At 33.3% G+C, this 15,430-nt stretch overlaps 1 protein-coding gene across 1 annotated transcript; it reads left to right on the top strand.

Moving 5' to 3' along the window:
* Positions 1-9,323: 9,323 nt before the first annotated feature.
* Positions 9,324-11,847, top strand: LOC119069280. The gene is made up of 2 exons (XM_037173342.1): positions 9,324-9,729; positions 11,305-11,847. Exons 1-2 carry the CDS (start codon positions 9,447-9,449, stop codon positions 11,628-11,630), a joined length of 609 nt encoding a protein of 202 aa, XP_037029237.1. The 5' UTR covers positions 9,324-9,446; the 3' UTR covers positions 11,631-11,847.
* Positions 11,848-15,430: the final 3,583 nt, after the last annotated feature.

The following is a 15,430-nucleotide window of genomic DNA, read 5'->3' as shown; positions in this document are numbered from 1 at the left end:
TTCCACAAAGTTGATCTGTCGAATTGGACATGTTAACTTCTCGTTCCTATCGTTACCATCGTTTTAATAGAGCCGTTTTACGTGAAAATATATATTGAAATTGTACGAATTGTGTCAGGTGCTGACCTTAACTTTTCGATTTTTAATTTTTAATCGAAGTGAATTTGAAGTGAAGACGAATTTTTCTATTTAAACGAAGTAATAAATTCAAATAGAAAACCGAGATAAAACCAACCAAATCCATTCAAAAAATAATTTCACCAATAAAATTCATGTCGATCATTAGTTAACACTGAACAAAAGCCAAATAATTCGAAATTTAGTTGATTTAATAGATATTCTCTTCTTATTTAAACTGTGTGCGTATAATGCGTTAAATTAATAATTTGTTTTCGTATTACGGTATCCCTATTACAATGCGACGATAATATTGAAAATTTGCATATGAAAAGCACCGTGTTACCTACATGTGACTTATGTGGGAAAGTGAATATTGAGACTCATGTGTAGACGTCTTTTCGATTTGTTTCATTCATTCATTCATTCCCTTTTGTAGTGGCTGCTTTGCAAACACGAGCCTGAGAAAATAGGAATATATTCTCTAGCAGCCGAATTTCTGTCAGAGCAATTGCGATTTATGATTTATGATTTAAAAAATGATTACAAAAAATGTTTAATTTAAGGCATTGATAAAAGCAATAACCCGAGCACTTCTGTGATATCCAAAAGTGTACCTGCACTGGATTCTACATAACATTACCTATTCAGGCATACCTCACACGACAGTCTTGATCCGCAAATAAAGTTGGTTTGGTCGAAAAATCTTGGTAGGGAAAGTTAACAGAACCACACGAATCGAGTTTTAATCTCCGACATGTTATTGCCAATTAATTCTTAAGACAATTCTGCGTACAACCTCGGGTCATGCATTTAAAAAAATCAAAGTTTAAATACTACCCACCCTAATTGGTTAATTTGGTATAATTGGCAAGTGTTACGTCAACTTCTAAGTAACTCAAAGATGGTTCTCCGTACTGTCACATAAGCAATGAATCAAATTCATCATATTTTTAATCAAACATGAGTTTCTCAGCCTTTTAGTTTGGAAGTTCTTGAGTGTCTCGAAGAAAAACGAAAAACCTGTCACATTAGCCAGGAATAGAAGTAACTCACACATTCGGATCAAAACCTGTTATCAAACTTGTTAGAAACCTGTTTGATAAAACATCTTTTACTTCATTTGTTTTGAGATTCATTTCGATATATAATACCACGTTAATCGGCGGTCATCGCTCATTTTTATCGTTGCTTTCGATATCAGAAATGTTAAGTGCTTTTCACTAGTTGTTAAGTTCCTCTAGCTACCAGCTAGTTTTATGATTGTGTAGTTTTGGAGGATTTTTTTGGAGGAATAAAAGCCGAAAATTTCTTTCCCTGCGACTTACTTTTTATTACAAAGAATTATAGCTTTTCATGGACTTCTTGATTGTATAAATTATTCAAAGCCAAACTTGGATAGATACGATTTGGACACTAGTCCTGCGAGGCATGTGAACCGGAACCAGAAACAGCAACCGATATTAGTTATTTGAAAAGTTCTACTTAACTCCTGAGATGCATTTAACACGTGGTCTGCCTTTTATTGCAAGACGGAAATAGGAAATAGGTACATACTTGGACCCGGAAGTGATAAGTAAATTCAGCGTTAAAATGGAGTGTAGAAGATGTCACACCGTTTTTCTTTTCAATATTCTTGCTTAGCTTACAGCACAACCAAATCAGTTGATTCGGCTCAAATTTAATTTTAATTTTTTCGTAAAAAATTTTTTTCTGCCGAGTAACGAAAATCCCATCAACCATATCAAAATTTGCGTGATAATAGTCAAATGAAATGATGTTAGAAGAATAATACTTTTTTCTTGCCAGTTCCTATTCACTAAACGCAGAATCGAAAGTTAGAGATGTTTCTGTATTTCTAATGTTGGTTAGTCATGTTGGATGCTTTAATGAAATGTAAGCAATGGATGAAATTAAAAGAAAAAATTTGGGTGAAAACTAGAGTAAATGCAATCGAATTGGCGAGCTGAATCTGATATCTTATCGCTTTCTTCTTAGTTCTTCGCATTCGTACAGAGAGTGTTATTAATTTTCCATAGTCTCATAGTTTTGAATTCTTTAATTGAGCGTTAATTAGTGAATATTATACATTTTTGCACACGAGTTGTAATTTCATTTTCATAAAAAAAACACATTGGGTTTTTCGGCTATTAACATAAACGGTTTTCTTTTTGAAATAAGCCAGTTCATTCAGTTAGAACATGAATTCGATGTACATCAATAATTTTGCTTTTTGTTTGAAGTGTAGTCCAGGCATGAGCGCCGCCGAAAATAAGCCGCCGATCAAGCCACCGCCGGCCATTTTTGAGCAAGCCGCGCCGCAGCCGAGCCGGTGCCAAAAACACGGCTCAAGCCGGCTTGAAACGGCTGGAAAATGAAATAAAGATTTCGAAAGGTGAATGGGTGAAATAATTTTGAAAACCGAGATTTCTGTTGATCCTAAGCAGCTCAAGTACTTTTTGAATTTTTTTTTCAAAATTAAGAAAATTAAGAAAATTTTCTTGAATTTTCATGAATTTTCCAGAATGGTATATTACGTCCTCGCTTCTAAGCTTGTTGTTTTGGCAAGTATGACCTTTGCGGAACGAGCCGACGGCGCACAATCAGTTAATTCACAAATTTGAGAAAACTTTATCGATCTTTGCGAATTTTCTCGATTTTTTTTCTTTTCAATTTTTACTTGATTTTCGTGAGCTTTCGATTTCTTCTCGAAAACCATTTTCTTAATGAGTTAAATGAGTGTACTGGAGCATGATTTTTCATTTAGTTCAAGTTTTGAGGCAATAAAACTTGACGTGTTAGTGAACCTTAGACTTAGAGACTTGCTTGTAACAAGACCAGTTCCACTTGCACTTTGAACAACCTAATCTACCTACATTTTCGCTTTCCGTACAATTTCATTTTCATGCTTACTAGTTCATTTTCCATGAATTTATCTAAACGTTTTTATTTAAAAAAAAAGTTAAAAGGAACCTCCAGCCGAGCCGTTTTAAGCCGGCTCAAGCCGACTTTTTCGCCGCCGCCGAGAAAATTTTTTCGGCTAGCCGCCGCCGAAGTTTCTCCGTCAGCGCTCATGCCTGGTGTAGTCTTCTTACCGAAGAATTTCGGTAGATTAATTTGCGTTTCATGTGTCTTTATTCAGCGTAACAAAAATATGCATTAAAAGTTAAATGTGGTCGCGGGTGACGTTCAACGCAATAAAAAAAAATCTCATCTCAGTGACGAAAAGTAAAACTTTAGTTACCTTTATCCGAAAAAAAGTTGGATGCAACTCGGTGACCCTCTTGAAATTTTGTTTTGGCAAATGTATGAAGCACTTACTTTTGTCAGACCTCTTCTCGCTGAAAAACGCGCGTAATTTTTGAATGTCTCCCCCCAATAAAATAACCTTGGAATTGAAGTTCACAGCGGCCGTTTCGATCTCTCATCATTGCTGTGAATCTACGATAAACATTGAAACTGATTATTCCATTCGACACATTATTGTCATTTCGACTATAATCAATTATTTCGGTGAATCATTCAGAAATTATAGAAATGGAACGTGTATCAGTTATGACCGTAACTAGATCATATACAGTATGAACTGCAATTGGTATTTTATTAAAATAATGAACAGGCGTTTGTGGGAGTAAAGAAATTGTACCTCATTTGCGAAAGTACTTTCTGGGCTGACCATAACTTGTACAGAAATTTTTAGAAAATGAATATTATATGTGAATATGAGAATCGGTTTTGCAGATACTCTCCAAAGTAAATAAACAATGACAAGGTTAATGAAATCATTCGACAGCGCTGACAAATCAAAAACTTTGTAAGTATTAGTACAATTAGGGAAATTAGGGAATGTAAAAGTGGTAAGTAGATACATTAAATGGTAGTGAAATATAGATATGAATTTGCTTCAACTGTTTTTCAGCTGGTCCACTCATACAAAAGCCGTCTACTCATAAGTCTTTAAACGGTTTTATCCGAGGGGTCACCGACTTCAAAATAATCCCAAATAATCCCTGGAAGTCAGTGTTTTCATAATAGTACCACGCCCGTTGTACTATTTCACCCGTAGAGACGTTTGTGTGAGTGAACCAGCTGAAAATATATCTCAAACAAATCAATGTCTAAATTGTAGTGACCTTGACTGTAAGTTGATTTCAGCTTGAACTTTATAAGGAACATAATTAGAATTGATTTTAAGAAATGGTTAAATAGGATAACGAAGGAATATCCAATTAAAATGATCTGAGGATTTTGAGTGATTCCAAAACAAGTTTATGCTTGCATATCGAACATTTAAACTGTTTATAAATATTACATTCACAATGTTAGCTTTATACTACCATCCGCAAGAAAACCCTAAAAGGTAAAATTGTGACGCAAGTCCCTGTTTCTACTTACAAAATAACTGATATCGCTGAGGGTGACGCTTTCTGTGGCGAAAATTTATCAACAAAAAATTGACCCTAAAAATTTAAGAAAGAAAATTTTAGAAAAAATTGCGTCACAAGTGGCAGATGTTGAGGAAATGTTGAGGAACGTCACAATGTTAGCTTTTATGATGATGAGGAAATTTAACGTTTTTTTTATACATATCGGTCGTATATCAACTACTAACACAAATATTCCTTGTTTGGTTACATAAACTGCAATAAGAAACGACCAAAATATGAGATATTTTCAGAAGCTTTCTCCGTTTCCGAAAAATCCCTTTATAACGTATCACATCCCTAGGTTCCACCTCTGTTGGGTACGTCAGATCGCTTAACTGGCTGAACTTCTCAATAGTATTTGTATTGCTAATGATTTATTGGTTTATTTCAATGAAACGTAATTTTGATGACCACAAAGGCATATTTGGAAGAAGTAACTACTAGAAAGGTCTAAATATCTCATTAACAATTTAATTCTGTTTAGTTTCACTGAAAATCTTCGAAACGTTGTTTATAAAATGACCCGGTAAAAAATGGCGTATGTTTTCAATAAAGCTTAAGCTCGCTTCGCTCTGGCCGCAAACTTCACACTCGTTAATTTTTGTTCTATTTATTCGTTTACAAGGCAAAATCACAAGAAATATTATACTATTGAAATAGATACGAAAATTCGGTTAGCAACAACAGCTAGATCGTTAGACCAACATAATCTATCTCGGAACCTAATCTCGGGAATTCCATTCTCCACCAAACTATTTTTAGACCCGTACGAAGTACTGGGGTCTTATGCGTTTACGCATACGTCCGTAACACGTCGAATTGGACTCCCTGAGTAAGGGGAAACCTATTGTGGTTGTCTAGAGATGCCAAATCAGTGAAAAAAAATGTCCGTCTGTCCGTCTGTCCGTCTGCACGATAACTTGAGTAAAACGCATCCGATTTTGAAAATTCTTTTTTTTCCCGTTTGGTAATGTCAAAAGACAGGCTAAGTTCGAAGATGAGTGATTTTGGATCGACCCTTCCCGAGCTGTGGCCCAATAAGTGCTTTACGGTTTTTCGAAGATATCTCCGGACATTCAAACGTTACACTTGTAAGTGATACGTCAAATAAAAGGTAACAGGCACAGGGCGGCAAGCAGTTTTTGCTTGTAGGTAAGCCAAATTTCAACATATTTCGTCTGTATTAGCTTTATTAGATAGGTATTGATCGTACCAATCAGGGAAAAAAAAGTTTTTGAAATTATGTTCTCCGGAGCGTGAGCTAGGTCTCTTGGAGTGAGCTCTTATCTGGCTACTCGGCCGTACAGTGAACGTGGAGTATTTTGTCAATATCGCGAGTAAATTTTGACCGAATTTCATGATTTTTTTTTGTTTGAAATATATTAACGAATGTAAAGCGTCGGTAAAATTTCCGGTCTTCTAACAAAATGGCTGCTGGCGGCCATATTGGATTTTATTAAAAGTGATATATCTTGGGAAAAATGGTACTTAGAGAGTTTCTGTTAGCATGGAAATAATTTGTTATGTGTGTGGGGTGTTTCAGGCATTCCATGTATGGACATCTATATATACCCATATACAGCTATATTGAGCTATATACAGGCATATAGAGCTATATTACAGCATATTCATCTGTGAAATGTTTATTTATATGTAAATATAGCGGTATATAGCTGTTTAAATAGGAATTCATGAAAGTTGGCTTCGTACGGGGCTGTCTATATTGCCTCCGGCAATTTATTTGTATATGCTAACAAGGCAAAGAAAGAAAATGTAAGTGATTTTAAAGGGCGAATAGCTTTTCAGTAGAGAATGAAGTAAAAGAAATGAAGAGTTTCACAGTAAAGGCTTTTGATACGAATAGGTGTTTCGTACGGGTCGGCGTTAGCTATGTTTTTTAATTGGTTCAGAATTACCCAAGCTATCGTGTTAACAAAGACTAGAAAAGGCTTCTTTTGAGAACTACTCCCAAATGGATGAACCGATACCACCCATTTTAAAACTTAACCTGAGAATTTCAATACTTCAACAGATAAAAAAAACATTTGAGATTTACAAGTTATCGTGTAAAAAATTGTTACATTTAACGTTTTTTAATCACATTTCCACACATTTTTAATCATGGTAAACTTGTTACGTACGGCGGTGTAGGGTGAAAGTACTAAGCGTACAGAAAAACGAGAGTTGTAATTTGTAATTTGTAAAAAAAAAATGATAGCTGGTCTTTGGTATTGGACGATTTAACAAAATCTTATATTGGATTGTCCACTTGCAGAAACATAGGCGAAGTAGGACGGATTGAAAATGGGACTTCTGCAATTTATCGATTAAATTTTTATTCATGAAACATAAGGTGATCGCTGTTTTATATCCCTGCCGTTCAGCTCAGATGATCTGTAATTTGTAGTGTTTGATTAACGTTCTTTTACAAATGTATATTCCACGATGATTTCGTTGAATCTTCTACTTCTTTTGTTGGTGTCTCCTAGTACAAAATCTTTTACTTCATTTGTTTTCACATACCTTTTACCATATAAAAATACCAGCCGGAGCTTTTGCCTAATTTCTGTCGCGGATGTAGTTAACAAATGATGATCAGCTCCGCTTTGGTAGGCATGGGCGATAATGAAAATGATTATCGATAATTATCAATTATCGATAATCGATAATTATCGACTTTTTTTATCGAAAATTATCAAAAAAATATCGATAATCGATAATTATTGATATTTTGATAATTATCAAGATATCGATAATTCGATATATCGATATTTCGGTCCGAAAATCCGATATTTATCGATATATTCCGATATATCGGTATATTATCATGAATTTTCAGATAAATATCAAAATATCGATATTTTGATAATTATCGAATTTCGATATTTTGATAATTATCGATAATTATTAAATTATCGATAACGATATGATTAATCAATTATCGATAATTTCTTTCGATTGATATTATCGATAATTTTGAACGCCTCCCATCCCTACGCTTTGGTCTTCATTCATGTCATTAGGCTTCCAGTCTTATCTAAACACTTTGTATAAAATCACTCGAAAATGTTCGTCACAAAAGTACCACTACTATGACGATTAACTTTAAATGTATGAAAACGTTTGTCACAATTTGTGGATTCATTGATAATACCATAGCTAGAGTAATTCTAAAAGGATTCCGAAAAACGACGTACAATGATATTTCTTAGGTTAAGATCGCTGATAGGCTATATTGGTCTAACAATCCGAAGTTATTGTCGAAAGAACGTTTGTCTTGACAACTCGAGCAAATCTCAACGGACTTCCAAAAGCTTTTTTTATTCGATTAGATTAGTGCAACTCCAATGTTATAAAGTGAAAGAAAAACGTGGAATAGTACCATCTGGCATGGGAGCAGATTAACTCTGAAAAATTAGAAAAACGTTCAATTCTGAGTGAATCAAAATCGCGATAATATGTCCTTTTTTGGTCTTGGGGTTCCTAAAGATCTTCTGACAAGTAGTTCACTAAACAAACAAGATCCAAGAGTTATCAAAGAATTCTTCTTCCGGTAAAATATTTAAATTAGATTAGCGTAAAAAAAATTCCAAAAGTGGAGCTAAGACACAAAACAATCAATCAAATTGGACAGTAAAATTGAATTTATTAAATTTAAATTTTCGTTTTTTTTTATTATTTCTAATCTAAACTACCTCATGGTACAGTAAGTATATTTATAAAAGAACGTCGTTTTTATTCATGAATTTTTTTGTTGGTTGGTTTTAACTTAACGGAGTCAATTAGACGAAAATTCAATTCAATTTATCGCTAAAAATTCACTAGCCTCTCCGAGTCCAAAAGTAATTAAATAATCCTCTCTATATAACGTGAAACGCCTTCTTGTCGTCTATCTTTATTAGATCTCATACATGATTACGGTGAAATTAATTTTTTTTCTCCTGTGTTCATCACTTGCTGATATGGGTGTAATATATTAATAATAATAACAACAAATTCAATTTTTTTCTTACCTCAATTGCGAATATACGTGTGCGATAATGTAGAGGTATATATATGCTACACACATGCCATGTGATGTTTGAAATAAAAAACGTTTATGGGACAATTTTCATATAATGTAATTCTATGGTGTTTCGATGCTACTTGAACGTGAATTTTTTTTTCGACAACTAATGAAGGAGTGGCAGTATATTCTTGGGAATTTTCATAGTTTTTTTTTGTGAGTGGAAATATAATCTAGAGCAGTTTTTTTTGTCTCAAAACAAAAATGTGAAATAACGTCACTTTTTACATGAACCATCTCAGTACACATTAATTTGTTTGGAATCACAATATACTTTTACTATATGGTCATGGTGATATAGATGTGTATCGGAGGAATTATAAGAGATATGAAAAATCCATTCGATTAAAATTTAAATAATTAACTATATTCCGAGCAATTGCTCAAAAGAGAAATGCGAATTAAATTTAAGAAGAAAAAGAAAAAACCGAAAAGAAAAAATTCTATCACTTGCCATTGCCTAATTTAAATCTTCAAAATATATATTCACAAATAAAAATGATGAAGTGCAGTTTTAAATTGTCACGGTTAATTTGCTATGGCATGCCGCTCCAATAATTTGTTATTGTTGGTCACTATTAATGATATACATTTGGAGATGAAGAAAAAAAAAAACTTTTTTTTGTTGGTCATATAATAAGAACAATGTGATACAAATTCACTTTTTATCGAAGTCTATTTTATATATAAGCAGAGAGTCGTTTGAGAAATTTGTTATTCTTGTTTGATTTGTATCACTGCCAAGTTCAATTCAACAGATTTGTCAAAAAGTATACAAAAATTTATAAAAAGAAAATTTAAATTTTATTTAATCGAACCAACGAAAGAAAACAAAAATGATTTGCTTACGGGAACTCAGTTTTATTGTCGCCATTGTGTTGACGGTATTGTGTTGTGTGGAAAGTGGATATGTTACCGATGGATTAGCACCTGTTGTTGCCGATGGATTTAATGGTGACAGTGTCGTTGCATTGGAGGACCATCATCGGGAAAAGCGTAGTGATAACACCGGATATTTAGATCGAGTGGCAAAATATTTGACGGAAAATTTGAACGTTGAATTCGATCGACTTGTTAATAAAACAATGACCGAAGTTTATGGTGGAAATGATAAATTCGGTGAGTTTCAATTTTTTTTCCGGAAAATAAAATGCACAGTGCCGAGAGGTGTGATCTGGAATCTAATGTGTGAACTGTTTAGAAACGGCGCATTGCATACGAATCAATAAATCTATTACTTCATTTGTGTAATTTATCTCCTAGTTAGTGTTTGATGACAAATCTATCATGTCGACAATTTTATCATAAAATATGTTCTGTAGGAGAACAATAGCTGGATCTCAACTGATAATGTTGTCGTCGCTTTCTATATCAGCCGATGAGCTGTTTCTGTTATATAAGTTAAATGATTGAAAAGAAATTTAAATCAATTAAAGTGTCACAGATGCTATTTGTGTAGATACTATAGTTGACCAGCACCTGCTCTTTCCTTCAATATTTAAGTAGCTTTTGTAAGTAGCTTTTGTAAGTAGCTTTCGTTCGAAATCTTTTTTTACAATAGAAAATCTCCGTGTTTCTCTATATCAAATCTTCAATTTATTCAAACCGTTATTAATGCCGACCGTTAAAATCATGAAAATTCAAAAATAAAAATAATAATTTTAAAGCGCCGTAAATTATACCATTGGTTGGTGTGATAAAATAGCCGACTTCATAAATTTTTTTAAAATTGCGAAAGTCTGCATACAGGTGAAAAATATATGTTAGCACCTGATGGTTACGAAGAATTTGAAAATTTTGTTTAAACTGTCCAAGCACCAATACCAAAATCAAAAGATGTTTCGAAGAAGTGTGTGGAACTACAGAAATTTGTCTATAAAAAGGCTAGTTATATGTTGAAGATTTTATTCTTAAAAATGTTATTGACGAGAAATGGATTGTGTTGCATAGTCATGGATGAACTGGTGCGCTTACGGAACTATATCAATTTTTTCTGTACAATTACATTGAGTAGTTCGCGTTTCAACGCTCTTTTGATCAATTGAGTTTTTTTTAACCTTCGTTCACACAGAAATGTTCCGTTGGAATAATGTAAACAAAAATCGGTTCAATGTAAGGTTTTTGCCGAATTTTATTTGCTTTTGTAATTTATACTTTGAACCTCTCAATCCTTTGGATAATTTGATTGTACTTTCGGTCATCACAAAATAAGAATAAATTCTGGCGTCGTCAGTCGTCAAATTTCAATCTCATTTCGATTCGAACAAAAGCGATTCCAGGCGAAGAATTTCATGTAACGGCATTTGTTAGTTTGAACCGATCTCTACATAACATCCCCAGACAATTCGCCTTGATTGATCGATCCATAATTAGATTTTGTTTTGAAATTGGCATTTTTCTCTTTCTTGCGGTTGTACTTTCTATGTGAAACAGACCCAACACTACACTACGACCTAACAAATAGATCTGTAAACGACTTCAGTCTTGTAGAGCATACAGTCCTTCTTCGTCGATTAATTGCGATTTTATTAAAGCTGCAGTTCAAGTTCGAGTCAAATTGCTTGAAATTTATCTCAAATATCCGGGATGTCAGTCATTCTCTGGCTATCGGATAGACTCATCATTTTGTTGAATTTTTTTTCTACTGTCCAAACCAACAACTTTCAACAAATCTTTTTTTCCGTTAAATTTCAGAGGCCCGTAAGAAAGACAAAGGTGGACTCAGCGCCGTTTTACTTGCCGCCATCATGATGAAGAAAATGTTGGCCGCAATTGGTATCGGTGCTGTGGGTGTCCTGGCTGCCAAAGCATTGGGTGTAGCTACCATGGCTCTGGTGTTAACAGCAATTATCGGTTTGAAAAAACTTACCGAATCTGATCACAAAAGTGAGCCAGAAGTGCATTACGTAAAAGCGCACCAAAGCGATTACCATCACCGAAGAAGGCGAGATGTTGACGAGAATGCATATCTGAAGAATCATGATATTGTTTACCAAAGATATCAGAAAATGTTTGCTTGATGGGGTGTGGAGGGAAAAGAAAATGAAAACAGAAAAAAGCGATTAGGGTGACCAAACGAGAGAAAAAAATCGTTTCGGTTCTTTAGTTTGTAGATTCCTAATAATTTATTTAATTTATTCTATTTATTTAGCTGCTTAGAATCGAATGAAATTGTAATGGTGCAATGATGATGCGCTGAATTGAAATTTTAATTCAAAATCATTTTTTTTAATAAAAGAAACCGAACAGAAAAACGAGAAGAAAACATTATCCCAAAAAAGGATAGATAAATTGGATCGGAGCACATTGCATTTTCCAATTCAATTTATTTATTATTTTTATGAATTTGACCCAAAAACCTACATGCATGCTTTATACTCTACCTAAAATATGTTAATACCTATATCTATATGCATTCTCATTCTCAAGATTTGAAGAAAGAAGAAAAAAAAATGTAAAAATATTTCTTCAATTAACGCACATTATAACACACATGACTGAGCTTATTCAGACATTATATCTATATATTTATACTTACATATACCATATTTATTGTATACCCGTTCGACTTGTTTGACGAAAAGAAAAAAAAAATATTTAAAAAAATTCATTCAATGATCTTGATAATGAACGATCATGATCGTGAACCAAAAGCGAATAGCCATCAAGCACACATATCAAAAGGAGTTTGGTTACCCAGCGATAATTTATTTTTATCGAAACATTGTCGTAATGTAACTCAACAATTTCCTACATTTTTACTGTGTTATTATTCGTTCAGTTATACACATTGCTTAAAGAGAGGCTGTCCATATATTTATATATGTATGGATACAATATACAATATACTTACAATACACACCTTTTTCTCAACTGACAATAATATTTATGATCAGCGTATTGATTTTGAATAAATTGCGAACACACACGCCATTGCCACGTATATTTAATTTTGTAATAACAATTTTTTTTCCTCAAAAGAAAGAAGAAATGAACAAGAAATATGTTTTTATTTTAGTTATTTTTTTTAGACATTTTATTATACTTTTTTCGTCGTCTTCTTCTACTTCTTCTCATATTTTTTTTGGTCGAAAATCTTTTAATTTTTATGTGGAACAGTAGGTCAGTGACCAAGCAAGGTCCATCGTTAAGTTTGGTCTTTCTCTTTTTTGGGAAACCAGAATAATTGTTCGTTGGCGAACAGACAGGTGAAATTTTTTTATTGTACTCGTTCCTCGATATATCAATGTTTTTATGAGATGTTTGTTGGTGTTGGTGCGTAGATCGTTCTGATTTTTTTGAACGAATGTGTTCAACGATATCTGACTGATATCATTGGGGACAAAAATATCGAGTTGTTTCGGCCGCTCACTGTTTCAATCTGATAGATCATTAGATACATCTTTCGATGTGCTTTTTGAAATAGTTCAATAAAGCATCACTTCGAGATCTTCAAGCGCCAAGTGGCAAAGAAATTCCTTTTTAAGCTTTAAACTTGAAGATTTGTTCGGGTAATTATTTGTTAAAATCTAATTGGTCGGTAACACAAACATAGAGCAATCACCAATGATAATTTAAAGTTTTGAAAACTGCTCTATAAAAGATATCTAACAATCGAAAGCTTTTCTGCGAGATACGTCAGAAGTTCAAGAGCACTAAATGTGCGAATTCATGAGCTTATCACAGCGCCATCTAGTTTGTTCTCAATAAACGACCAATTATGTACCTGTTTAAGGAAAAGCTCGAAATGCTTAAATCGGAATGCAAACGGTATTTACAAGAAATCGTTGTTTTTATTAAATGAAAAGGACTATGTTAGGATCTTTGCCCACCTATTTCGTTTAGTACTCCATTTACGATCAAACAATAAAAGCTCATTTTGTTTTCCATCATTGTGCAGTAAATGGAAGCCTAAACGGAGTAACTGCGTTTTCGAACTTTACTCAGAAATCTGGCTAGGTGATTAAGCTGTAAGCGCTAAAGCTTTTCAATAAGCTCAAGAATATCCACAATCTGTTCGGTGTTAGAGCTTTGATCAACACTAAATCAATTTGGCACAGTCCAAATCAAAAAGTGATTTGAACTCGATGATAAAGCTTTTTCATAAGCTCACAAATAAATTTTCGATGTAAGCTTTTCTCAACGCTGTCCGACATCATGTGCAGCTTAAACAAAAATATCTAAGTCAAATGTTTCATCACTGTTTCCCATAATAATTTGTTTGACCATGACTTTGTATATAATTAATTCTGTTCGCTTAGATATATTCACTTACGATGAGTTCAATTCGTTTTCACTTTGTTGTTTGAAGACGACTTAATACATAGTATATGAGTGTAGGATGGACGATGGATTTTTTTTTCTTCTTATATATGTGAGTCCAATGTATTCTTTTATATACTCACTCTACCTTTCACATATTTTTTTTTTTAATTCACTTCCTGTTTCATTTTTCGATTAATTGAAGAATAACGCACAAGATGAAACAAATTAAATCTCATGGATTCAAAAAAAAGTAATGTAAAACCGAAGTTGTTTTGTTGTTGGTGTAAGTTTATTTTTTTTTGTCTTCATCACTTCTTTCTCGGATTTGTATGGCCCCGGCTATATAAACCCATAATTGTTCATTCATACAAAACATTATTGATGAGGCGAAATATTTTTACTTTTTCTTCGGTCGTGTTTGGGCAATTATATGAAATTATGCCCCAAAAAGTGAAAATGTACGATGCACAAAATCTCACGATCAACTTTTTCGGTTGTTGCTTCTTATTATTATTTCTTTTTGGTTAAATACAAAAAAATGTTTTTTTTTTTTCATTTATGAAAGAAGTTTTTTTTTCGTCTTCTCGTAAACGATCAGAACAGGTACTGGTGTGTAACTTGAAGAACATATGTAGGACATGTGTTGTACGAATATTTTTTCGGATGAAAATGATTTTAATTATTTTTGATTAATAAAGAGAAATTTAAATTAACGTTTTGAACCGGATTCATTTAAGGATATCCGGAACTACACAAAACGTTTCTTACGAATCAAATGTATGAGAAAGTGAAACGAGTACTGACGTCGTAAATATGTTTTATAAAAATTCCCCAAGGAGACACTCACATCAAAATGCTTTTGTCAAGTAAAACATGAAAAGAGAAAATGAAATTTAACACATAACTCCGATCAATGGAATGGAAATGCATTTTCCACTGCTGTGGAAAGGTTTTAGTTATATAACCAATCGTATCATTGAAATTCTTTTGTCTTTTACAAAAAATAGATAATGGATATCTCGTGCATCGTTCAGCGGATATAAATTTAACATATTTTTTCTGGTCGAGTGACAAACGAACAGGTTGCAAGAAACACACGACACATATATGACGCCTTTTTATGTTTGCATGACTAACCGAGGTAGTCGCGATTTAAACAGACTTCTATATCGTGATATAGCGTTGTATAAATACCACAGTGAACTCTTACTGGAAGCAAAAACATAATGAAGCCATTAAACACACAAATTACCTTTCGGAATTTTTATATCAATAGGAAGTTGTGAACTGATTTTGAAATTGCTGTGCGACGAAAACTAGCTGTTTGTTTGTTTTCTTTTCGGTAAATTAATGACTGATGCCAGTTTCAACGAAACTCCGACCAGACCAATTGGGTTATTTAAAATTCATCATCTTGGCTATTTGCTGATGAATCAATTCGGTTTATATAAAAGTTAGACTGAAAGACGTCACCAGTGTAACAAGATCAATACAGCAGCTGAAGCACTCAAGAGTGTGGGGTAATTTATTTTAGATTGTAAAATTATTTTCAATG

Source organism: Bradysia coprophila (genome assembly GCF_014529535.1).
Source record: "Bradysia coprophila strain Holo2 chromosome X unlocalized genomic scaffold, BU_Bcop_v1 contig_26, whole genome shotgun sequence".
In the NCBI taxonomy this organism is placed as follows: Eukaryota; Metazoa; Arthropoda; class Insecta; order Diptera; family Sciaridae; genus Bradysia; species Bradysia coprophila.
Note: the sequence above shows the minus strand (reverse complement) of the source record. Positions and strands in the feature narration are given on the sequence as shown.